The sequence below is a fragment of the Elephas maximus genome, chromosome X (assembly GCF_024166365.1).
Source record: "Elephas maximus indicus isolate mEleMax1 chromosome X, mEleMax1 primary haplotype, whole genome shotgun sequence".
NCBI classification, from domain to species: Eukaryota; Metazoa; Chordata; class Mammalia; order Proboscidea; family Elephantidae; genus Elephas; species Elephas maximus.
Window position 1 is genome coordinate 90,238,300 of NC_064846.1, and position 27,070 is coordinate 90,265,369.

The 27,070-nt window shown below is 37.8% G+C and overlaps 1 protein-coding gene across 7 annotated transcripts in view; it reads left to right on the plus strand.

Moving 5' to 3' along the window:
- The window catches only part of ATRX (ATRX chromatin remodeler), a 409,611-nt gene that overhangs the window by 91,107 nt on the left and 291,434 nt on the right, over positions 1 to 27,070 (plus strand). For all 7 annotated transcript variants that reach the window (XR_007515994.1, XM_049873284.1, XM_049873283.1 and 4 more), the window contains exon 2: positions 20,752 to 20,864. Coding sequence is in view for 6 of the 7 variants with exons in the window: in XM_049873284.1 (XP_049729241.1) it covers positions 20,752 to 20,864 (113 nt within the window). In the remaining variant the exon portion in view is untranslated. The remainder of the gene's footprint in view (positions 1 to 20,751; positions 20,865 to 27,070) is intronic.

Sequence of the window (27,070 nt, forward strand, 5' to 3'; positions counted from 1 at the left end):
ATTCTGTATATTCTGTTGTCCCTCTAGTTTTTCAGGTGGTGGCTTCCCATGTGACCTCAATTCTCTGATAGATCTAAGAAAAGTCACTGCTTTTAAGCTTGTTCAGCTTTTTTCTTATTGTTAGGATGGGAGTGATGACTTCAAAGCTCTGTACATGTTGGAGCTGGCTGGTTAGTAATTTTTTTCTTTTATGGATAGCCATATGTGAAATGACATAAATAGCCGTGGCTTTATTTTTAGTGTATTTTGTTTCAAACGTTATGAAAAGCCTTTCAGATCTTGGTCTTTGTGAAGATCAGATTCCAATTTCAATTGGAGGTTTTAGGAATTGTTTTAAAAATATTTTTTTTCTTTTGGTTAGCACCTTATCTTTAGTTGCTGCTGTGCTTATTTGGGTAGCAGGATAAGCGTAGTATCTTAGGCATGATTAGTGAAATTGGAGAAATCAGGTAATTTTATGTGTTTATGAAGTAGTTATTTAAAAAGTTAAATTCAAAAATTAATACGGTTTAAAATAAAATCAGTGAGTTTAAAAAACTGAAGAATAAAGATAAAAAACTGAAGAATAAAGATTAAAAACTGTAGAAAAAGTCTACTGTATTAAATGAAATAACTTTTATGGACCTCCTAGCTTCTCATTAGTCCTTTTTTTTATTTTGAGGTTTAAGGATTATCTATTAAGTTAACTGCTTTTTCACTCATAAATTATATTAATCACTGTGCCTTGAATTCCTGTAGGGGATGCAGTACAGGGTAGACTTTGGGGATAGAATTTCTGATTTTCCATTTAGTAGTTATAAGTGCATTGTGGTGGCACAATGGTTAAGTGCTTGTCTGCTAATTGAAAGATTGGTGGTTTCAACCCACCCAGTGGCTCCATGGGAGAAAAGACCTGGCAATCTGCTTCCATATAGATTACAGCCTGGTACACGATATGGGTCCATTTACAGTAGCATCTAAGAGGATAAAATACCTAGGAATAAATCTAACCAGGGACATGAAGGACTTATACAATGAAAGCTATAAAACACTGCCGAAAGAGATTAAAGAAGACTAAATAAATAGAAGGATGTTCCGTGATCATGAATTAGAAAATTTAATATTGTTAAGATGTCAACACTACCCAAAGCGATCTATAGATTCAACAGAATCTCAGTCAAAATTCCAACAGCCTTCATTACAGAAACAGAAAAACCAACACTCAGCTTTGTATGGAATGGCAAGAGGCCTCAAATAGCTAAAGCAATGTTGAAAGAGAAGAACAAAAGTAGGAGGACTCACACTTCCTGATTGTAAAACATACTGTATGAGTTGGAATTGACTCAGTGGCAACAGGTTTTTTTTTTTTTTTTTGGTTTATACAACTACAGCAATCAAAACAGCCTGGTACTGGTATAACAGTAGACACATAGACCAGTGGAATAGATTTAAGAGTCCAGATATAAATCCCCACGTCAGTGGTGAACTGATTTTGACAAGAGTGCTAAGTCCATTTGATGGGGAAAGAAGTGTCTCTTTAATAAATGGTGCTGGGAAAATTTGATTTCCACATGCAGAAAAATGAAACAGGATCCATGCTTCACACCATACACAAAAACAAATTCAAAATGAGTTAAGGACCTAAATGGGCAAACTAAAACCATAAAATTCTTAGACAAAAAAGCAGGGGCAACACTGTCAGGCCTAGCTTCTAACAATGGGTTAGTTAATATAATAATGAAAGCACAAACAGCAAAAGCCAAAATAAATAAGTGGGGCCTCATAAAAATTAAAAACTTTTGTTCATCAAAAGACTTTACCAAAAAAGTTAATAGGCTCCTGACTTGGAGAATATCTTCAGAAAATGTATATCCAATAAGAATCTAATAACCAAAAAATATATAAAACTTTGACAACAATGAAAAGGCAAATAACCCAATCATAAAATGGGCAAAGAAATAGACATTTCACCAAAGAGGACATTCAAATGACCACCAAAACTATGAAAATATCTTGGCGTCATTAGCCATCAACGACATGCAAATCAAAACCACAATGAGATTTCACTCCTTCTAGGATGGCTGAGATTAAAAAACAAACAAACAAAAAAACCCCAAACAACTGAAAATAAATGTGAGGATATGGGAAAACTGGAGTGCATTTCTGTGGCTGGTGGGAATGCAAAATGGTATAGCTTTTTTGGAAAATAGTTTGGTGATTCCTCAGAAAACTAAAAATAGAACTACCATATAACCCAGCAGTTCAACTCCTAGGCATATACCCAGAAGACTTGAAAACAGAGACTCAAACGGAGTCTTCTACACCAGTGTTTATTACAGCACTATTCACAGTAGCCAAACAGTGGAAACAGCCTAAGTGCTCATGAACAGATGAACGGATAAACAAAATATGGTACATATCACACAAAGTGGAATACTACTCAGTCAGTAGGAGAAGTGATGATATATGCTACAACATGGATGGAGCTAGAAGACATTTTGCTGAGTGAAATAAGTCAATCACAAAAGAATAAATAGTATATGACCTCACTTATGTAAAAAAAAAAAGAGGAAAAGGCAAATGTGTAGAGAACAACGTTTGTTAGTGGTTATCAAGGGTGGAAGGAAGAGGGAGAGGGGCTGTTGCTTAATGGGATACAGAGTTTCTGTTTACAGTGATAGAAAAACAACATTAAGGGTAGGGTCGCGCAGCCAATTATTTTAAGTGCTGTCCATCCATCAGTTGTACACCTGTAAAAAGCTGAATTGGCAAAAGTTGTGTGACAGATATATTTACAATAATGACAGAAAAAAGTAGCTGCTGAGGCTGCTTATATACAGCCAAACACTTCATGGGATGTGATTCCTTCGTTTGGATGTTTAGGGTCGTGATTTCATGAGACATCCCAGTTAATTGGCCTAATAATGTGTTTAGTGCTTCTGTTCTACCTCCTAGTTTGTAGCTTAGTGCCTGGGGTGTTAAAAGCTTGCAAGCGGCCATCCAAGGCACAATGACTGGTCTCTATTCTCCTAGAGCAGCAGAGGAAGAAGGGGAGTGAGGAGTAGGAGGAAGAAATGGAATTGTGTGGCCAATTGCCTCCATGTACAACTGCCTTCCCTTGCCATGAAACCAGAAGAACTGGATAGTACTCAGCTACCATTAATGAACATTTAGATCTAAGATTGTATAGAAGAATCCTGATCAAAAGGGGTAAAATGCAGAACAGAATTTCAAATTGTCATGGACTCCCAACTTTTTGGGGCCATGGATGCTGGATGAACCCAAAACTTTTACCCTGAGATAATCTGTAAACCTTAAACCAAAGATATTCCTGAAATCTTTGTAAAACCGAACAATAGCTTAGCTTAACTAGTAAAAAATGTTTGACTTGAGTATTATACTCTCTTAAGAACTATCAATATGGGATCAAATAGATGACAGGATCTCGAAAGATTAGATAGCAAGCCTAGGGGACTGTTGAGTTTATGTTAATGAAGAAGGACCAACTCAGAAAAGGAGAGTGAGAATGGTTGCACAACTCAAAGAACGTAATCAGTGTTAGTTGTACATGTAGACGTTTTCAAATTGGTTAATGTTTTGTTGTGGTCTCAACAATAAAATAAATTTAAAATAGATATGAATAGAAAAGATTTTACCTGACTCCCCTTCCTGTCCTTGAAGTGAACAAAAAGCTGCATCACATGTCTGAGGTGAACCTAAATTTGCTGCTGAGCCACACAACTCTGGGTTTACAATGGGAGGCAGTATACACAACGAAGTACCCCATGTCCAATCCTTTGTGGTCAGGGAAAAGAATGAAACATCCACAATCCAGGATGAAGCAGAAGATTTGGTGGCACTGGGTATGGGATCTGCTGATACGGAGGGAAGTTTGTGATAGTGTGCTGTGGTCAGTTTTACAGTAACAGAGAGCATGCTGCGGATGTCAGTGGTGATGACAGTAGTGGTGACTCCCATGACTACAGCTCCTACTGCCAAAGTGAAATTATAATTCTCTGCTTCCCTTGAAACATGTCAAGAAGAAGCATCTGCACAGGGACCACCAGAAGTATTCATATAGCTCCAGCTACCAATCCCACCAAGGCCAACAGGAGTCCTACAACCAGAGTCAGTACAGCAACTATGCCCCCCGCCCCCAGGGGAAACAGGCTGTAATCATGCACAAAGCAACTACTGCTCGTACTCAGACTCCTTCAGCTCCGTAGAGGATGGAGCTTATCGACCTATAACCACCAAGAGAGCAAATTACACTGGTAATGAAGGTTAAAGCAGGGGAAACACCTAAGGCTCAGCTGGGTCATCATACAACCCAGAGGCTGTGGCAGAGTGTCCCAGGGCAGCTCCTCATACCAAGGTAAACAAGAAGGCTACTTGTCACAGTTGAACGAAAACTCCCTTGGGGCCAGCCAGAATTACAGTGGCCCTCCCGGCTTCTATCAGTCATCACAGGGTGGCTAGGGCAGAAATGCATTCCATATTATGGACCGCCAGTACAGATAAACAGAGTTTATCTCTGTTTTGTGAAGAAGGAGCCCTGTTTGCTCAGTGTTCATAGTGCTTGGCTGCTAACTGGAAGGTGGAAACTTTGAACTCACCAGCCACTCCATGGGAGAAAGATGTGGCAGTCTGCTTCCATACAGATTATAGCCTCGGAAACCCTTTGGGGGCAGATCTACCCTGTCCTATAGGGTCGGTATGAATTGGCACCAACTTAACAGTAGTGGGATTTTGGTTTGGTGCCGTGAAGATTTGTTCCCTCTAGACTTATACCTGGTCGGAAGATTCTGTTCTATGCATCAAAGCTAACATGTCATCCAGCCCTGCCAAGGCCTCTCACCCATGACACCTCCTAGGTTCCCTGTTGCCCTGTTGTGAGGTACACCTGATCATTCTCAAGACCCTTCCCGTGACCCATATTTGGCTGTGTTAGGGACTCCATGTCTTCAGTGGTTTTGTTACCAGTACGACTTTGAGATGGGATTTTGAGTTCTTGCAGTTAATTATCCCTCTGTCTATTTACAATTAATTCAGTTTTTGTTAAGGTTAGTTCATTTTTTTTTAAATAGTTACAGAAGGAAGACTTCATCCGTTAATGCTTTTTTTTTGAAATGAGTTAAAGAAGTTTTCAGTATTTTAATACTTTAGTGTTTTAATTTTATAAGTGGAGATTTTATTTTAAAGACCAGTGGGTGTAGAGAAGGCATTTGACAAAAATATAACTCCCTTTTTTGATTAAATACATCCGACAAGATAGGAGTAGAAGGAATTCCTCAAGATGATAAAGGACATTTATGAAACACCCAAGGCTAACACACTCCGTGGAGAAAGACTGAAAGCATTTCCATTAAGATTAGGAAGAAGACAAGGATGCCCACTCTTACCACTGCTATTCAGTAACGTATTAGAAGTACTAGTCTGAGCAATTAGGTAAGAAAAAGAAAAAAAAGATATTCAAATCATTCTTTCTTTCTTCTTCAGCATTTCTTACTTCTTCAAAATCTATTTAAGTCCTGATCTATCAACTCTCCTTTGCCATCTATGAGCTGTCCATGTCAGCGACGTTGTTGTTTTTAGGTGCCGTTGAGTCGGTTCTGACTCATAGCGACCCTTTGCACAACTGAACGAAAAACTGCCTGGTCTAGAGCCATTCTTACAATCGTTGTCATGCTTGAGCTTATTGTTGCAGCCACTGTGTCAGTCCACCTTGTTGGGGGTCTTCCTCTTTGCCGCTGACCCTGTACTTTGCCAAGCATGATGTCCTTCTCCAGGTATTGATCCCTCCTGACAACATGTCCAAAGTATGTAAGATGCAGTCTCGCCATTCTTGCTTCTAAGGAGCATTTTGGCCACACTTCCAAGACAGATTTGTTCCTTCTTTTGGCAGTCCATGGTATATTCAATATTCTCGCCAACACCACAATCCCAAGGCTTCAATTCTTCTTCGGTCTTCCTTATTCATTGTCCAGCTTTCACATGAATATGAAGCAATTGAAAGTACCAACTTGGGTCAGGCTGATCTTAGTCTTCAAGGTGACATATTTGCTCTTCACTTTAAAGAGGTCCTTTGCAGCAGATTTACCCAATGCAGTGCATCTTTTGATTTCTTGACTGCTGCTTCCATGGCTGTTGATTGTGGATCCAAGTAAAATGAAATCCTTGATAACTTCAGTCATTCTCTGTTTATCATGATGTTGCTCATTGGTCTAGTTGTGAGGAGTTTTGTTTTCTTTATGTTGAGGTGCAATCCATACTGAAGGCTGTGGTCTTTGATCTTCATTAGTAAGTGCTTCAAGTCCTCTTCAGTTGCAGCAAGCAAGGTTGTGTCATCTGCATAACACAGGTTGTTAATGAGTCATGCTCCAATCCTGATGCCCCGTTCTTCATATAGTCCAGCTTCTCGGATTATTTGCTCAGCCTACAGATTGAATAGGTATGGTGAAAGGATGCAACCCTGATACACACCTTTCCTGACTTTAAACCATTCAGTATCCCCTTGTTCTGACTGAACAACTGCCTCTTGATCTATGTAAAAGTTCCTCACAAATACAATTAAGTGTTCTGGAATTCCCATTCTTTGCAATGTTATCCATAATTTGTTATGATCCACATAGTCAAATGCCTTTGCATAGTCAATAAAACACAGGTAAACATCCTTCTGCTACTCTGCTTTCAGCCAGGATCCATCTGACATCAGCAGTGATATCCCTGGTTCCACGTCCTCTTCTGAAACCGGCCTGAATTTCTGGCAGTTCCCTGTCAATATACTGCTGCAGCGGTTTTTGGATGATCTTCGGCAAAATTTTGCTTGTATGTGATTTTAATGATATTGTTCTATAATTTCCACGTTCGGTTGGATCACCTTTCTTGGGAATAGGCATAAATATGGATCTCTTCCACTTAGTTGCACAGGAAGCTGTCTTCCAGATTTCTTGGCATAGATGAGTGAGCCCCTCCAGTGCTGCAGCTGTTTGTTGAAACATCTCCATTGATATTCCATCAATTCCTGGAGCCTTGTTTTCTGCCAATGCCTTCAGAGTAGCTTGGACTTCTCCCTTGAGTACCATCGGTTCCTGATCTTATGCCACCTCTTGAAATGGTTGAACATTGACTAATTCTTTTTGGTATAATGCCTCTGTGTATTCCTTCCATCTTCTTTTGATGCTTCCTGTGTCGTTTAATATATTCCGCATGGAATCCTTCACGATTGCAACTTGAGGCTTGAATTTTTTCTTCAGTTCTTTCAGCTTGAGAAATGCCGAGTGTGTTCTTCCCTTTTGGTTTTCTATCTCCAGCTCTTTGCACATGTCATTGTAATATTTTACATTGTGTTCTTGAGACACCCTTCGAAATCTTCAGTTCTTTTACTTAATCAATTCTTTTGCTTTAGCTACTCGACGTTCGAGAGCAAGTTTCAGAGGCTCCTCTGACATCCATCTTGGTCTTTTCTTTCTTTACTGTCTTTTCAGTGACCTCTTGCTTTCTTCATGTATGACGTCCTTCCACAACTCATCTGGTCTTCAGTCACTAGTGTTCAGCGTGTCAAATCTGTTCTTCATATGGCCTCTAAATTCAGGTGGGATATACTCAGGGTCATATTTCGGCTCTCATGGACTTGCCTGGATTTTCTTCAGTTTCAGCTTGAACTTGCAGATGAGCAATTGATGCTCTGTTCCACAGTCGGCCCCTAGCCTTGTTCTGACTGATGATATTGAGATTTTCCATTGTCTCTTTCCACAGATGTAGTCAGTTTGATTCCTGTGTGTTCCATCTGGCGAGTTCCATGTATATAGTCACCGTTTATGTTGGTGAAAGAAGGTATTTGCAATGAAGAAGTCGCTGGTCTTGCAAAATTCTATCATTCAATCCCTGGCATTGTTTCTATCACCAAGGCCATATTTTCCAACTACTGATCCTTCTTCTTTGTTTCCAGCTTTCGCATTCCAATCACCAGTAATTATCAATGCATCTTGATTGTGTGTTCAATCAATCTCGGACTGCGGTGGCTGATAAAAACCTTCTATTTCTTCATCTTTGGCCCTAGTGGCTGGTGCGTAAATTTGAGTTATAATCGTATTAACTGGTCTTCCTTGTAGGTGTATAGATATTATCCTGTCACTGACAGCTTTGTACTTCAGGATAGGTCTTGAAATGTTCTTTTTGATGAGGAATGCAACACCATTCCCCTTCACTTTGTCATTCCTGGCATAGTAGACTATGTGATCGTCAGTTTCAAATGGCCAACACCCATCTATTTCAGCTCAATAATGCCTAAGATATTGATGTTTTTGTGTTCCATTTCATTTTTGACGATTTCCAATTTTCCTAGATTTATACTTCATACATTCCAGGTTCTGATTATTAATGGATGTTTGCAGCGGTTTCTTCTCATTTTGATTTGTGTTACTCAGCAAATAAAGGTCCCAAAAGCTTTACTCCCTCCACGTCATTAAGGTCGACTCTACTTTGAGGAGGCAGCTATTCCCCAGTCATCTTTTGAGTGCCTTCCAACCTGGGGGGCTCATCTTCCAGCACTATATCAGACAGTGTGCTGCTGCTATTCATAAATTCTTTTCAGAAGTAGACTGCCAGGTCCTTCTTCCTAGTCTGTCTTAGTCTGGAAGCTCAGCTGAAACCTGTCCTCCATGGGTGACCCTGCTGGTATCGGAATATGGTGGCATAGCTTCCAGCATCACAGCAACATGCAAGCCCCCATAGTACAACAAGCTGACAGACACGTGGGGGACATCAGCGATATCACGTTCTAAATTCAGTATTCTTGCTATATGGACAATTTTCCCACCAATGTCTTAATACTTGAAGTGTGTTCATATAACTCAGAAATTTTTTCCATATCCACTGCATGCATTTTCTTGTAATTTTCTCCCAGGAAGATGCAATGTTCCAGATATGCTGACAGATTAAGTATGGTTCCTCATAACTCAAAAGGTCTTAAGTCAGGGACTACCTGTACGTACGATGGAATACTGCTCAGCCAGTAAGAGAAATCAAGTCTTGATACATGCTACATATGGATGGAACTTGAAAACATTATGCTGCTGAAACAAGGCAATCATGAAAGGAGAAATATTATATTGAGCTTAGTTGTATAAAAATACTAGAATGGACAAATGTAGAGAGAATAAAGTTCATTAGAAGTTATCAGGGATGGGAGGGAGGAGAGGGTGGGTTAACGGTGACGGAAGTATTGTACTGATTAAGGGTTAGTGTTGCACAGCTGAGTTTTGTAATTGCTGTCAGTGAATTGTAAACTTTTTTTTTCAAAAGAAAATAGTATGGGACAGTTCTACTCTGTCACATGGGGTCACTGCATCGAAATTGACTCGATGGTACCTAACAACAACAGTTGTAAGTGCAGATTAGTTAACTCCCTTATTTTATTCAGCAAATATTTATAATTGCTTTTCTGAGCCTCAGTTTCCTCATCTGTAAACTGAATTAATACCTGCTTCCATTAAATTCTCCTAAGGTTTAAACCAGGCCATTGTATATAAAATGTGCATGTTAGAGGTTAGTCATGAAAAATTTCATCACAGCTTCCCTCTAAAATTTGTTAAGAAAATCAAAGAAAAAAGCAAGGAAAGTTCTACCATCTAACCTAACCTGCTTTACCAGTTGTTGGTATTCAGCAGCATAGAAGAAACTGGTATGGGACAATATCACATTTGGGAGTGAAATGAAACCATGACATTTTTTATAGAATATAATATTTCATTTTATATGCTTACACAGTTAATAACTGATGCTTTGGAAAGGATTTTCTATAATTCTGCTTCAATAAGGGCACAAGTGAGGAGATTTTCTGTGCTTCAGTGAGTAGTCAAGTTATGCTAAATAATAGAAGCATGGAAAGACACTGTTGGATTAGTAAAAGAATTGTCAATTACTATGTAGTTTATAAGTGAAGTTATGGGTTCTAAAATGAATTGTATATTTTATAGTACATTGTAAACACATGACGATTTTTTACACTAGAAACAGATGCAGATATAAGTAATTTCTTGACTGGAAAGGAATTCATTTGAAAATTTGAGGGAAAAAATGTCTTAAAGTTTTAACTTAGTTTGAATCATACATGTCTTATTTTCATTTATGAACTTTATAAGAAAATTACATGTATTAAGAAAGTAAACAAAACCTTTTCAGGATTAAAGCAGTGAATTTATTTTGTGAAAAAGGGTAGAAGAAGAAAATGTCAGTTGTAATTTTACCATCTAGATATATCGAGTAGTAAAATTTTGGGGTGTATTTTATAACAATATTTTAATGCATTTTAAAATGTAGTTGTGATCATACTTCATATACAGTTTACGGTCTTTTTTTTTTTAACATTGTAGCATGAGCTATTTTCTATATTTGAAGGTTTTCCAGTTATTTTTAATGGCTGGTATGACTTTCTGCATAGTTGTTTAGCCATTACGGTTCATTTTGATTGTTTCCAGTTTTTCTGTTGTGCATAACTCATAGATCAATATCCTTTGTGAGTGAAATTATTTATTTAGAATTGTCTGATGTAGTACCGGAAGATGAGCTGATGTGGCATGACTGAAAATGAGAAGAAACAGCTGGCAACAGCCATTAATAATTGGAACCTGGAATGTACGAAGTATTAATCTAGGAAAGTTGGAAATCATTGAAAAAGATATGGAATGCATAAACATCGATATCTTAGGCATTAGTGAACTGAAATGGACTGGTATTGGGCATTTTGAATCGGACATTCATATAGTCTACTATATGGGGATGACAACTTGAAGAGGAATGGTGTTGCATTCATCGTCAAAACTTACATGTGACAGACTGATTGGATTTGTAAATGTTCACTTGAAGCTTAATAAAAGTTAATTAAAAAAAAAAAGCATTTCAACATCTGTCCTGAAGTACAACGTTGTCAGTGATAGGATAATATCCATATGCCTGCCAGGAGACCAGTTAATAGGACTGTTATTCAAATTTATGCACCAACCACTAGGGTCAACGATGAGAAAATAGAAGATTTTTATCAGCTGCTGCAGTCTGAAATTGATTGAAAGTTAAATCAAAAAAAAAAAAAATCAATATGCATTGATAATTACTGGCGATTGGAATGTGAAAGTTGGAAACCAAGAAGAAGGATCAGTAGTTGGAAAATATGGCTTTGGTGATAGAAACAATGCCGGAGATCGAATGATAGAATTTTACAAGACCAACGAGCTCTTCATTGCAAATACCTTCTTTCACCAACATAAACGGCGGTATAAAAAAAAAAAAAATTTTTTTTTTTTATATATATGGAACTCGCCATATGGAACACACAGGAATCAAATTGACTACATCTGTGGAAAGAGATGACGGAAAATCTCAATATCATCAGTCAGAACAAGGCCAGGGACCGACTGTGGAACAGACCATCAATTGCTCATTTGCAAGTTCAAGCTGAAACTGAAGAAAATCCAGGCAAGTCCATGAGAGCCGTAATATGACCCTGAGTATATCCCACCTATATTTAGAGACCATCTGAAGAATAGATTTGATGCATTGAACACTAGTGACTGAAGACCAGATGAGTTGTGGAATGACATCAAGGATATCATACATGAAGAAACCAAGAGATCATTGAAAAGAAAGAAAAGACCAAGATGGATGTTGGAGGAGACTCTGAAACTTGCTCTCGAACGTCGAGCAGCTAAAGCAAATGGAAGAAATGATGAAGTAAAAGAACTGAACAGAAGATTTTAAAGGGTGGCTCGAGAAGACAAAGTATTATAATGACGTGCAAAGAGCTGGAAATGGAAAACCAAAAAGGGAAGAACACGCTCGATGTTTCTCAAGCTGAAAGAACTGAAGAAAAAATTCAAGCCTCAAGTTGCAATAGTGAAGGATTCGATGGGGAAAATATTAAACGACACAGGAATCATCAAAAGAAGTTGGAAGGAACACAGAGAGTCTCTATACCAAAAAGAATTAGTCAATATTTACCCACTTCAAGAGGTGGCATATGATCACGAACCGATGGTACTGAAGGAAGTAGTCCAAGCTGCTCTGAAGGCATTGGCAAAAATCAAGGCTTCAGGAATTGATGGAATATCAATGGAGATGTTTCAACAAATACATGCAACGCTGGAGGTGCTCACTCGTCTCTGCCAAGAAATCTGGAAGACAGCTTCCTGTCCAACTAAGTGGAAGAGATCCATATTTATGCCTATTCCCAAGAAAGGTGATCCAACCGAATGTGGAAATTATAGAACAATGTCATTAATATCACACCCAAGCAAAATTTTGCTGAAGATCATTCAAAAACGGCTATAGCCATATATCGACAGGGAACTGCCAGTAATTCAGGCTGGTTTCAGAAGAGGATGTTGAACCAGGGATATCATTGCTGATGTCAGATGGATCCTGGCTGAAAGCAGAGAGTAGCAGAAGGATGTTTACCTGTGTTTCATTGACTATGCAAAGGCATATGATTGTGTGGATCATAACATATTATGGATAACATTGCAAAGAATGGGAATTCCAGAACACTTAATTGTGCTTGTGAGGAACCTTTACATAGATCAAGAGGCAGTTGTTCAGACAGAACAAGGGGATACTGAATGGTTTAAAGTCAGGAAAGGTGTGCATCTAGATTGTATCCTTTCAGCATACCTATTCAATGTGTATGCTGAGCAAATAGTACGAGAAGCTGGACTATGAAGAATAACGGGGCATCATCATTGGAGGAAGACTAACAACCTGTGCTATACAGATGATACAACATTGTTTGCTGAAAGTGAAGAGGACCATAAGCACTTACTAATGAAGATCAAAGACCACATCCTTCAGTATGGATTACACCTCAACATAAAGAAAACAAAATCCTCACAACTGAACCAATGATCAACATCATGATAAAGGGAGAAAAGATTGAGATTGTCAAGGATTTCATTTTACGTGGATCCACAATCAACAGCCATGAAGCATCAGTCAAGAAGTCAAACGACGCATTGCATTGGGTAAATCTGCTGCACAGGACCTCTTTAAAGTACTGAAAAGCAGGGATGTCACCTTGAAGACTAAGGTGCGCCTGATCCAAAGCCTGGTGTTTACAGTCATATCATATATATGTGAAAGCTGGACCATGAATAAGGAAGACCAGAAAAGAATTGGTGCCTTTGAATTGTGGTGTTGGCGAAGAATATTGAATATTGAATATTCTATGGGCTGCTAAAAGAACAAACAAATTTGTCTTGGAACAGGTATAAGCAGAATGCTCCTTAGAGGAAGGTTAGGGAGACTGTGTCTTAGATACTTTGGATGTGTTATCAGAAGGGATCAGTGCCTGGAGAAGGACATCAACATCATGGTTGGCAAAGTACAGGGTCAGTGGAAAAGAGGAAGACCCTGAACAAGGTGGATTGGCGCAGTGGCTGCAACAGTGAGCTCATGTGTAGCAACGATTATAAGGATGGCTCAGGTCTGGGCAGTGTTTTGTTGTGTTGCACATAGGATTGCTATGAGTTGGATCCGACTTGATGGCCCCTAACAGCAACAACAGTAGTCTTCGTATGCAAATATTTCTCCAAAAGTAATTGAATATTTTTGTGCAGGGATCTTCTGATTGGTGCAGAGAGTTAATATGCTCCATCACTAATTGAAATGTTGGAAGCATAATTCTACCCAGAGGCATCTCAGAAGACAGGCCTGGTGATCTGCTTCTGAAAAGCAATACATTGAAAACCCTATGGAGCACATTTCTACTCTCTTCTGTGACACACATTAGGTCTCCTTTAGTCAACTCTACCACAACTGGTTGGTTTGTATATGAGTGTGAAAGTGTTAAAACGCTTAATCATTTTTTGAATGCCATAATTCCTTATGGGGGGAAAAAGCAGTAAAACATTCAGGAGAAAGAATATGGCCTATAGTTTAAAACATTGGCATTAAGACTTAAATGTTGCTGCTGTTGTTGCTGTTGAGTTGGTCCAACTCATTGTGATCCTATGTGTGCAGAGTAAAACTGCTCCATAGGGTTTTCAAGCCTGCGGCCTTTTCGAAGCAGATCACCAGGTCTGTCTTCTGAGATAGTATCTGGCTGGGTCCAATCCGCCAACCCTTCAGATGCTAGTAGTCATGTGCTTAACCATTTGTTGCACTGAAGGTCTCCCTTGAGATTTAAAACGTGTCTGAAATCCAGTCATTCATGATTTGGCTGGATTACATTTGAGAATTAATATATATATATATATATATATATATATATATATATATATATATATATATATATATATATATATATTGCTCTACTTGTTTATAGGCACATCAGATCTCTTGGGATGTCAGGTGCATCAAGCCCATGTTGTAATTATGCAACTATGAGTGTGAAGGCTGAACACAGTCTTTTCTAATAGAGATTTTTAACTACTTCTCAAGGATCCGGGTTTTTTTTTTTTTTTGAATTGTGCTTTAAGTGAAAGTTCACAGTTCAAGTTAGTTTCTCATACAACAATTTATACACACATTGTTATGTGACCCTGATTGCTCTCCCTATATTGTGATAGCAGACTCCTTTCCACTTCGGATTTCCCGTGTCCGTTCAACCAGCCCCCCCCCGCCCCCCGCCTTTCATCTCTCCTCCAGACAGGAGCTTCCCATTTAGCTTCATGCATCTACTTGAGCTAAGAAGCACTCTCTTCACGAGTGTCGTTTTATGTCTTATAGTCCAGTCTAACCTTTGACTACAGAGTTGTCTTTGGGAATGGTTTCAGTTGTGGGCTAACAGAGTCTGGAGGCCATGTCTTCTGGGGTCCTTCCAGTCTCAGACCATTAAGTCTGGCCTTTTCACTGAAATTTGAGTTCGTCACCCCACTTTTCTCCTGTTCTGTCAGGGACACTCTGTTGTCTTCCCTGTCAGGACGGTTTTTGATGGTAGCAGGGCACCATGTAGTTCTTCTGGTCTCAGACTGATATTTTCTCTGGTGTATGCGGCTCTTTCTGTTTCTTGAACTACTATGTAACTTGTGTCTTTGGTGTTCTTTATTTTCAGGGATCCTTTTAAGAACTTTTATTTAACCCCTAGAATTAAGTAATGTATAGTACTGATTGAGTTAGCTTCTTGTTTTGGTAGAGGGAGGGAGGAAGAGAGTGATAATATATCTATATTTAATAAAAAAAGGTCTAACTTATAATAGTTCATAATTATAACACTGGTAAGTTAATATGTTATTTTGTCTCCAGAAAAGATTCTTTAGTTTACAAAAGGATTAATGAGTTCTACCCTTTAAATACTTGGTATGATGTGTTTAAAATACTACTTCCAAAAATAGGGCATATGCATGTTCAAAGATTTTCTCTAAAGTGACTCTTAGAAATGAGACATTTTAAAAACTGACATCAGAACTCATATATGCAAATAAATGTTTTCCTTCTATGTAGCCACCAGTGGAGGCCATATTGATACCAATAATGCTGTCGTTCCTGAGGATATTTCCAGAAGTATCCTTTTGTAAGTCACTCAGAAAAATAAGTCTTCAGGAATACTTTGAGTTTGGCAGTAACCAGTTTTACCCATAAGAGTTCGGCTGCTAATCAAAAGCTCAGCAGTTCGAATCCACCAGGCGCTCCTTGGAAACCCTATTAAGCAGTCCTACTCTGTCCTGTCCTGTAGGGTTGCTATGAGTCGGAATTCACTCGACGGCAGTGGGTTTGGTTTTTTGGTTTTAGTTTTGCCCAACTTCATCATCTTGCATTATTCTCCATTTTCTGACTTAAGATTTAGGACATCAAGTGACCTTTTGATAATCATTTTTGTACATCTGACTCTTCCAAAAGAAGAATTATGCCACAACGGTAGAAATCACATCCTCTTCGTATCTTTATTCTGGAAGCAAAGTTTGTTTCAAAATTTTGTAGAACAACACTCTCCACCAAAATAAAACATCAAACCAATCAAAAAACCCACACGCATTCTCTAGTTGCAGTGTGTCTGTCACCTCTCATGTCTTTTACCTTTACTAAATATATTGGGTTCTTCTTAACTAAACACAGGAAAATTATGCAGAGGTGCTACTGGCCATGTCCACACACCCTGAAGGAATGAGGTGGTGCCTGGCCTAGGAACACCTGGCACAGTTGTGATGTGAGTCACATCATTTTAATTTGCATCTTTTTTAAATAATTTTTATTGTGCTTCAAGTGAAAGTTTACAAATCAAGTCAGTCTGTCACATGTAAGCTTATATACACCTTACTCCATACTCCCATTTACTCTACCCCTAATGAGTCAGCCTGCTCCCTTCTTCTAGTCTCTCCTTTCGTGACCCTTTTGCCAGTTTCTAACCCTCTCTACCCTCCCATCTCCCCTCCAGACAGGAGATGCCAACACAGTCTCAAGTGTCCACCTGATACAAGTAGCTCACTCTTCATCAGCATCTCTCTCCAACCCATTGTCCAGTCCCTTCCATATCTGATGAGTTGTCTTCGGGAATGGTTCCTGTCCTAGGCCAACAGAAGGTTTGGGGACCATGACCACCAGGATTCTTCTAGTCTCAGTCAGACCATTAAGTCTGGTCTTTTTATGAGAATTTGGGGTCTGCAGCCCACTATTCTCCTGCTCCCTCAGGGGTTCTCTGTTGTGTTCCCGGTCAGGGCAGCCGTCAGTTGTGGCCGGGCACCATCTAGTTCTTCTGGTCTCAGGATGATGTAAGTCTCTGGTTCCTGTGGCCCTTTCTGTCTCTTGGGCTCATAGTTATTGTGTGACCTTGGTGTTCTTCATTCTCCTTTGATCCAGGTGGATTGAGACCAATTGATGCATCTTAGATGGCCGGTTGTTAGCATTTAAGACCCCAGAGGCCACACTTATAAGTGGGATGGAGAATGTTATCATAATAGAGTTTATTATGCCAATTCACTTAGAAGTCCCCTTAAGCCATAGTCCCCAGACCCCCGCCCTTGCTCCGCTGACCTTTGAAGCATTCAGTTTATCCCGGAAACTTCTTTGCTTTTGGTCCAGTCCAGTTGAGCTGACCTTCCGTGTATTGAGTATTGTCCTTCCGTTCACCTAAAGTAGTTCTTATCTACTAACTAATCAGTAAATAACCCTCTCCCACCCTCCCTCTCTCCCTTCCCCCTCTCGTAACCACAAAAGAATGTGTTCTTCTTAGTTTATACTATTTCTCAAGAACTTATAATAGTGGTCTTATACAGTATTTGTCCTTTTGCATCTGACTAATTTCACTCAGCATAATGCCTTCCAGGTTCCTCCATGTTATGACATGTTTCACAGATTCGTCACTGTTCTTTATCGATGCGTAGTATTCCATTGTGTGAATGTACCATAATTTATTTAACTATCCGTTGACGGACACCTTGGTTGCTTCCAGCTTTTTGCTATTGTAAACAGAGCTGCAATAAACATGGGTGTGCATATATCTGTTCGTGTAGACTCTTATTTCTCTAGGGTATATTCTGAGGAGTGGGATTTCTGGGTTGTATGGTAGTTCTATTAGTAACTTTTTAAGAAAATGCCAGATAGATTTCCAAAGTGGTTGTACCATTTTACATTCCCACCAGCAGTGTATAAGAGTTCCAGTCTCTCCGCAGCCTCTCCAACATTTATTATTTTGTGTTTTTTGGATTAATGCCAGCCTTGTAGGAGTGAGATGGAATCTCATCGTAGGTTTAATTTGCATTTCTCTAATGGCTAATGATCGAGAGCCTTTTCTCATGTGTCTGTTAGTTGCCTGAATATCTTCTTTAGTGAAGTGTGTGTTCATATCCTTTGCCCACTTTTTGATTGGGTTGTTTGTCTTTTTGTGGTTGATTTTTAACAGAATCATACAGATTTTAGAGATCAGGTGCTGGTCAGAGATGTCATAGCTGAAAAATTTTTTTCCCAATGTGTAGGTGTTCTTTTTACTCTTTTGGTGAAGTCTTTAGATGAGCATAGGTGTTTGATTTTTAGGAGCTCCCAGTTATCTGGTTTCTCTTCGTCATTTTTAGTAATGTTTTGTATTCTGTTTATGCCTTGTTATTAGGGCTCGTAGCGTTGTCCCTATTGTTTCTTCCATGATCTTTCTAATTTGCATCTTGATGATTTTTAGTGAGGCTGAAGGACTTTTTCTCCCGTTTTTTGGTTAACTAGTTACATTCCTTTTCTTTAAAACCTTTACTCTCCTTTGTTCACTTATCTATTAGCAATTTATTGTTTTCTGTATATAATAAGAATGTGCAACATTTATTTCATGTAAATTTTTAGGATTATTTGCCTTTCAAATTTTGGTTGTGATTTTTTTTTTTAAAGCTTCACACACAAGATTTTTTTTTTTAATGTTGTTAGATGGGTATGTATCTTCTTGATTTTCTTCCTTGGTTTTATGCATTTTTTATCGAGATGAAAGTCACGTAATTTAACCATTTCAAAGGATATAATTCAGTAGTTTTTAGTATATTCACAGTGTTATGTAACCATCACCAGTATCTAAGTCTAGAACATTTTCGTCACCCCAAAAAGGCACCCCATACGTATGAATTTCATCCTTCCCTCATTCTCTGAAAAACTCTAATGTACTAATAAATTTGCCTATTCTGGACATTTCGTATATTTAAATAGAATTATACAATATGTGACCTTCTTTTACTGCCTTCTTTCATTTAGCATAATGTTTTTATGGTTCATCTGCGTTGTAGCGTGTATCAGTATTTCATTTCTTTTTATTGGTATATATTATTCTATCGTATAGATGCACCACATTTTGTTTATCCATTCATCAGTTGAGGGACCTTTCGGTTTTTTCCACATTTTGGGTATTATGAGTAAAGCTGTTATGAAAATTTGTGTATAGTTTTTTTTTTTGTGTGAGTGTATGTTTTTATTTCTCTTGGGTATGTATCAAGGAGTCAAATTGCTGGATCATATGGAAACTGTACGTTGAGGAACTGCCAAGGTTTGTTTTCTACAGTAGCTGCACCATTTTACGTTTTCACCAGAAATGTATGTGGATTCCACTTTCTCCACATCTTCACAGACACTTCGTCTTTTCTTTTAAAGTTATATTGTCGAGGTGATTCAGACTCATGGCAACCTCATTTGTTGCAGAGTAAAACTGAAGTGGTGTCTCAGTGTGTTTTTGATTTGTGTTTCCCTAATAACGAATGAAAGTTCTTTGTTGGTTCAGATAGTTAATGCACTTGTCTGCTAACCAAAAGGTGGGAGGTTCAGGTCCATCCAGAGGCACCTTGGAAGAAAGGCCTGGTGATCTACTTCCAAAAAATCAGCCATTGAAAACCCTTTGGAGAACAGCTCTACTCTGACATGCATGGGGTTGCCATGAGCCAGAAGTAGCTCAATGGCAACTGGTAATGACTAAGGATGTTGAGTATTTTCATTTACTATTGGCCATTTCTATATCTTCGTTAGGTAAATGAGTATTCAAGTCCTTTGCCCTTTTTTAAATTGAGTTTTCTTTGTTTTTGTTGTTGAATTTTAAGAGTTCTTTATATATATTCTGGATATTAGATCCTTATTAGATAATGATTTGCAAATATGTTCTGCATGTTGTCTTTTCAGTTTCTTACTGGTGTCCTCTGATGCAAAAAAGCTGTCAATTTTGATGAAGTCCAATTTATGTATTTTCCCTCGTTTAAGTTTAGAAAATCATTCTGTTATTAGAAATGGGGAAAATATTACTGTTTTAAGGTTTTAACTCTTTATAATTCAGTTGGATTACAGGTACACCTTTTATATAATTTAACAGTTTATACCATAATAATTTAATTACACAAATATTTTCTTGGGTGTTCTATGTTTTATTCATCTTTGTGTCAGTCAGTTTGAAAATATCCTGTACCAGACAGAAGATAGAGTAACAGACACTACTGAAACCTATCCCAGAGAAATCCAAGAAAATCCGCTGCCGTCAAGTCGATTCCGACTCATAGCGACCCTGTAGGACAGAGTAGAACTGCCCCCTAGGGTTTCCAAGGAGCACCTGGCAAATTCGAACTTAGCAGCCGTAGCACTTAACCACTACGCCACCAGGGTTTCCATCCCAGAGTAAGCACTCAGTAAATACATTTGATAAATGACTTTTGTTTTTCAAAATGACTCAAAGCAAATATTCAGCCTCATTTATTTAGGGTGGGTGTGGTGAGTTTAAATCTTTCTTACGTAGAAGGTCTGTATATTTTTGTATCTAAAAAAAAATTTTTTTTCTTTTAAAGCCTTTTCACTTAAATGCTATGTATGAGTAAGAGGAAGTAATAACTAAAGTGCACAATGCAAATATGAAAAGCCATGTACAAAAGTCAGCTATTGATTGTGGAGTGAGGCTTGGTATAATTCAAGTATGAATAAATGCTCTTTTGCCTTTTTATCTCAATAATATTTATGATGGTTTCCTTTTACAGTCTTTTGTAGTAGGTATCTGTATTGTTTCTTAACAGGTTAAAGGTAGTATTTTGTGAAACATTTTAAATAGTTTAACGCAAAGTAAATTTTTATGTATGTATAAATGCATCAGATAAACCATACTGAAAAAAAACCTCAGTATCTTGAAGGCGTTTTATGAGTAATATCAACATTTTCCTTAAATTATAATTTGATCTTAAGTAAATGTACATGTAGGTTATGTTATTCATGTTTTCATGTCCTCAGTGAAATAAAGAAAATTTCCTTTCAATATATATACTTTCAGATATTCTTTCACTTAAAGCTTTACATTTAATTAAATACATGCCAGTCTAATTGAGGAAGTTCTTTAAATTTTTGTTTCTATAGTGAAAGCAAGTTGAATACATTGGTACAGAAGCTTCATGACTTCCTGGCACAGTCCTCAGAAGAATCTGAAGAAACAAGTTCTCCTCCAAGATCTGCAGTAAGCCAAATTACAGGTAAATAGAAAAAGAATGTGCTTTACCTTCTCTTCTTTTATTCAGGGTTTTTTATAGTTATGAGAGCTGAACACACACGGATATACACATATTCACAATAGGTACAAAATACATACGAAAAAGTAAAAACGGATAAATCACAGTGGAACGTTCTATCACATGTGTAATTGGTGTCCATGAAGGAAACAAAAAAGAGAATAATAGGTAAGAAGCCGTAGTTGAGGAGATACTGGCTGAGCATTTTCTAAAAGTGATGAAAGCCACATATCGAAGGCACGCCATGAATCCTAAGCAAAATAAATATAAAGAAAACCACAATTAGGCATATCGTAATGAAACGTCTAAATACCAAAGACAAAAAAGAAAATCTTAAAAGTGTCTAGAGAATAAAAAAAAGGCCTTACTTTCAAAGGAACAACAATAACAGTCATCTCACTTGACAGTTGAAATGATGGAAGCCAGTTAACGATGAAATGATTTCTTTAAAGTGCCAAATGAAAATAATTGCCAGCCCTGAACTCTATATTCAGTGAAAACATCCTTCAAAAGCAAAGGTGGAATAAATACATACCTAGAAAAAAAAATGAGAACCTGATGTTAGCAGACCTACACTATGAAGAAATACCAAAGAATTTTTTAAGGCAGGAAGAAAATAATTTGAAATGACAACACAGAAATAAAAGAAGTAATGATAAACAATGCAAACCAAACTAAACCTGTAGCTGTCAAGTTGTTCCGACTCACAGCAACCCTATAGGATAGATTACTACTGCCACATGGGGTTTCCAAGGCTGTAATTTTTATGGAAGCAGACTGCCACATCTTTCTCCTGTGGAGCTGCTGGTTTGCACAGTTGACCTTTCAGTTGGAGGCCAAGTACTTAACTATTGTGCTACCAGGCTCCTGATAAGGAATGAACAGGGTATAAATAGGTAGGTAAGATAAAATAGATACTTTTATCTCATCCACAGTCCATCTAATCTATCAGTTCTTATTTTGTTGATTGACCCAATAATGTTGTTCATAGTTAAGGTTTTGTTTTTTTCTCCAAGTCTAGGATTCAGTTTAAGATCGCACATTGTATACAGTTGTTATATCTCTGTATTTATTTTATTGTGCTAAAGATATGTATAACAAAACATTTGTCAATTCACTGAACAATTTTTACATGTATAATTCAGTTACATTGATTATGATTATCATGTTTTGCACCTGTCACCACTATTGTATTTCAAATTACTCCATCACAATTAACAGAAACTCAGTGCCTCCTAAGCAATGACTCCTCTTTCCCTCTCCCACCTACCCCTTCCTTGTAAACACTAATAAACTTTGATCTCTATACATTTGCGTATTTCATGTAAGTAGGATCATATAATATTTGTCCTTTTGTAACTGACTTATTTCACTCAGCATAATGTCTTCAGGGTTTATCCATGATTTAGCATGTATCAGGACTTCATTTCTCTTTATGACTGAGTAATATTCTGCTGTATATGTGTACTTTTTTTATCCATTTATCTGTTGATGGACATTTAAGCTTTTCACACCTTTTGACTATTGGGAGTAGTGCAGCAGTGAACACTATTGTACAAATATCTGTGCTCCTGCTTTCAACTCTTGGATATATACCTAGGGATAGTATTGCTGGATCATATGGTACTTCTATGTTTAACTTTTTGAGGAGGTGCCAAATTATTTTCCACAGCTGCTGTACCATTTTACATTTCACTGAGTGATGTGTGAGGTTTCCAGTTTCTCTATATCCTCACCAACACCTGTTGTTTTCCGTTTTCTTTTATAGTAGCCATCATAGTGGATGTGACCTGGTGTCATATTCTGGTGTTGATTTGTATTTCCCTTATGACAAATAAAGGAGCCCTGGTGGCACAATGTTTAAGGGTTCAGCTGCTAACTGAAAGGTTAGCGGTTCAAACCCACCTGGTGATTTGCTCCCATAAGGATTACAGGCTAGAAAACCTTCTGGGACTGTTCTACTGTGTAACACGGGGTCGCCATAAGTCGAAATAGACTTGATGGTATGCAAGAAAAGCAACAATAACGAACAGTGACGTTTAGCATTTTTTCATGTGCTTGTTGGTCATTTGTATCTTTTTTGGTAAAATGTCTATTCAAGTACTTTGCCAATTTTTCTATTGGATTGTTTCTTTCATTTTTTTTTTTTTTGTTTTAACATTAAGTTGCAGAAGTTCTTTATATATTCTGGGTGTTAACTCTTGTCAGATAATATGGTTCCTAAAAATTTTCTCCCACTGTGGAGATCGTCTGTTAACTTGGTTGATAAAGTGTTTTAATGAACAAAAGTTTTAATTTTAATGAAGTCCATTTTATCTATTTAGCCTTTTTTTAAATAATTTATTTTTTTGTTGTTGAGAATATACATAGCAAAACATACACAAATTGAATAGTTTCTATGTGTACAGTTCATTAACATTGATTGCATTCTGCAAGTTGTGCAACCACTCTCACCCTCCCTTTTCTGAGTTGTTCCTCCCCCATTAACATAAATTCACTGCTCCCTAAGGTTCCTGTCTAATCTTTTGAGTTGCTGCTGTCATTTTGAGCCCATATAAATACTTCTTAAAACACAATAATGTGAGGTGGGTCCAAGATGGAGAACTAGTCAGATACTTCTGGTGATGCCTCATTCCACAAAGACCTGAAAAAACAAGCGAATCAATTATATATGACAGTGTATGAGCCCTGAACATCAAAGGCAAAATTGAGGAATTGGACTGAGTGGCAGGGGGAAGGAGAGACAGTTTAGAAGCAGCAAGGAGTTGCCAGACATTACCTGGCAGGAATTGGTACCCTGCAGGCTGAATCACCCGGCGTGTGTGGTGAGGCAGGTAGTGGTGTTCAGGAACCGTCGTCCACACTGGGAGAGACTGAGCAGCAGTGAGCCTACTCAGGCCTCCAGAACCAGTGAAAAGTAGCACTCAGTTGGCAAAAGAGAAGTACATACGGCTAACCTACTGGTGCTGATCAAAAAACACCCCTTATGGGAAGAACCTCTCTCGCATTTATCTGCTCCCTCCCGGCCTTGCACGGGCACAGGCTGGCTTCAACAATTGCCGATTGCCGCTTCCCCTGGGCCAATAGTAGGGGAACATAAATAAATGTAATAATTTATTGATGATTCAGAGACAGCAGTAAGTATCAAATCTCATAGAAGAGGCAGCCCATTATGACTTCAGCAAGCTCCCAAAACAAAGAATCAAGAAATCTGGAGGAAGTTAACCTCTTGGATTACCGGATGTAGACTACAAAAGATTAATGTACAGAACTCTTCAAGATATCAGGAAGGCAATCACAAAACAAGCCAAGGAACACACAGACAAATCAGTAGAGGAACGTAAGATCATAGAAGAACACAATGGCAGGTTTAACAGGCTGCAAGAATCCATAGAGAGACAGCAAACAGAAATCCAGAAGATATAAAAATAAAATTTCAGAATTAGACAACTCAATAGAAAGTCATAGGAGCAGAACGGAGGCAAAGGAAGTCAGAATTAGTGACATTGAAGTAAAGCATTTGACACCAACTTATTTGAGGAAGAATCATATAAAAGAATTAAAAAAAAATGAAGAAACCCTAAAAATTATGTGTGACTTTATCAAGAGGAATAACCTATGAGTAATCGGAATACCAGAACGGGGGGATAACAGAAAATACAGAGAGAATTGTTGAAGATTTGTTGGCAGCAAACTTCCCTGATATCATGAAAGATGAGAAGATACCTATCCAGGATGCTCACTGAACCCCACACGAGGTAGTTCCCAAGAGAAAGTCATCAAGACATGTTATAATCAAAGTTCGCAAAACCAAAGATAAAGAGAATTTTAAGAGCAGCTAGGGATAAACGAAAAGTCACCTTCAAAGGGAGTCAATAAGACTGAGCTCGTACTACTCAGCAGAAGCCATGCAGGCAAGAAGGCATTGGGATGACATATATAAAGCCTTGAAGGAAAAAAAATTCCCAGGCATGAACTACATATCTAGCAAATTGTCTCAAATATGAAGGTGAAATTAGGACATTTCCAGATAAACAGAAGTTTAGGAAATTTGCAAAAACCAAATCAGATTTACAAGAGATACTAAACAGGCTCTTCCAGTTAGAAAATCAATAACATCATATAACAACCCAAGACTAGAACACGGGGCAGAGCAAGCAGTTATCATCCCAGATAGGAAAGTCACAAAAATAAACCAAAGCTAAAATACTGAATAGGGAAACAGTGACATCAATGTGTAAAAGATGAGAACATTTAAACAAAAAAGAGGGACTAAAAAATGTATGCATAGATCTTTTATATGGAGAGGAAGTCAAGTTGATATAAAGGAATAAAACATTGGTTTAAACTTAGAAAAATAGGGGTAAATATTAAGGTAACCACATAAGAAAGTAACAATTCTACGCATAAAAATAAAAAAAAAATAAAGACTCAGCAAACACAAAAACAACAAGTATGCAAAAGGTGAAAGAAGTTACATAAAAAAAAATGACTCAGCACAGAAAACTAAGTAGAACAAAGAAACTGTCAAAAACAGACACAAAAAGTACATCAAAATGACAGCACTAAGCTGATACCTGTAATTACACTGAATGTAAATGGACTAAATTCACCAATAAAGAGAGAGTGGCAGAATGGGTAAAAAAAACACAATCCTTGTATATGCTGTGTCTTAAAGACACAAACAGACTAAAACTCAAAGGATGGAAAAAATATATCAAGCAAACAACAAGCAAAAAAGAGCAGGAGTTGCAGTATTAATCTCTGGCAAAATAGACTTTAAAGTAAAATCTACCACAAAGGATAAGGAAGGACACCCTATAATGATTAAAGTGTCAGTACAGTGGCGTAGTGGTTAAGAGCTAAAACTGCTAACCAAGGGGTTGGCAGTTTGAATCCACCAGGAGCTCCTTGGAAACCCTATGGGGCAGTTCTACTCTGTCCAGTAGGGTCACTATGAGTCAGAATTGACTCAACGGCATAGGTTTTTTTTTCACACCAGGAGGACATAACTGTAATAAATACTTAGCACCCAGTGACAGGACTCCAAAATACATAAAACAAACTCTAACAGCATTGGAGAGAGAGATCGACTGCTCCACAATAATAGTAGGAGACTTCAACATGCCACTTGGGTGAAGAACAGAACATCCAGAAAGAAGCTTGATAAAGACACAGAAGATTTAAATGCCACAACCAACTAATGTGACCTTATAGCTATATACAGAACACTCCACCCAACAGCAGCCAAGTATACTTCCTTTTCCAGTGGATATGGAACATTGTCCAGAATAGACCACATATTAGGCCTTAAAGCAAGCCTTAACAGAATCCGAAACATTTGAAATATTACAAAACATCTTTTCTTGCCGTAAAGCCATAAAAGTAGAAATCAATAACAGAAAAAGCAAGGAAAAATAATCAAACACATGGAAACTGAATAACACCTTGCTCAAAAACTACTGAGTTATGGAAGAAATAAAGGACAGAATAAAGAAATTCACAGAATCAAATGAGAATGAAGCTACATCCTACCAGAACATATGGGACACAGCAAAAGCAGTGCTCAGAGGTCAATTTATATCAATGAATGCACCCATCCGGAAAGCAGAAACGGCTAGAATCAAAACATTTACCCTAAAACTTGAACAAATAGAGAGCAGCAAAAGAAGCCCTCTGGCACCAGAAGAATGCAAATGATAAAAATTAGAGCAGAATTAAATGAAGTAGAAAATAGAAAAACAATTGAGTTAACAAGACCCAAAGCAGGTTCTTTGAAAGGATCAAAAAAATTGATAAGCCATTCGCCAAACTGACAAAAACAGGAGAGGAAGCAAATAACCCAAATAAAAAATGAGATAGGCGATATCACAACAAACCCAGCTAAAATTAAAAGAATCCTAACATAGTATAAAAAATTGTACTCTAACAAATTTGAAAACCTAGAGGAAATGGACAAATTTCTAGAAACACACTACCTAAATTAACTAACACAAAGAGAAGTAAAAAAACTAAACAAACCTATAACAAAAGAAGAGATTGAAAATCTAAAAATCTCCCAACAAAAAAAAGTCCTTCCCCTGATGGTTTCACTGGAGAATTCTACCACACTTTCAGAGAAGAGTTAACACCACTAGTACTAAAGGTATTTCAGAGCATAGGAAAGGATG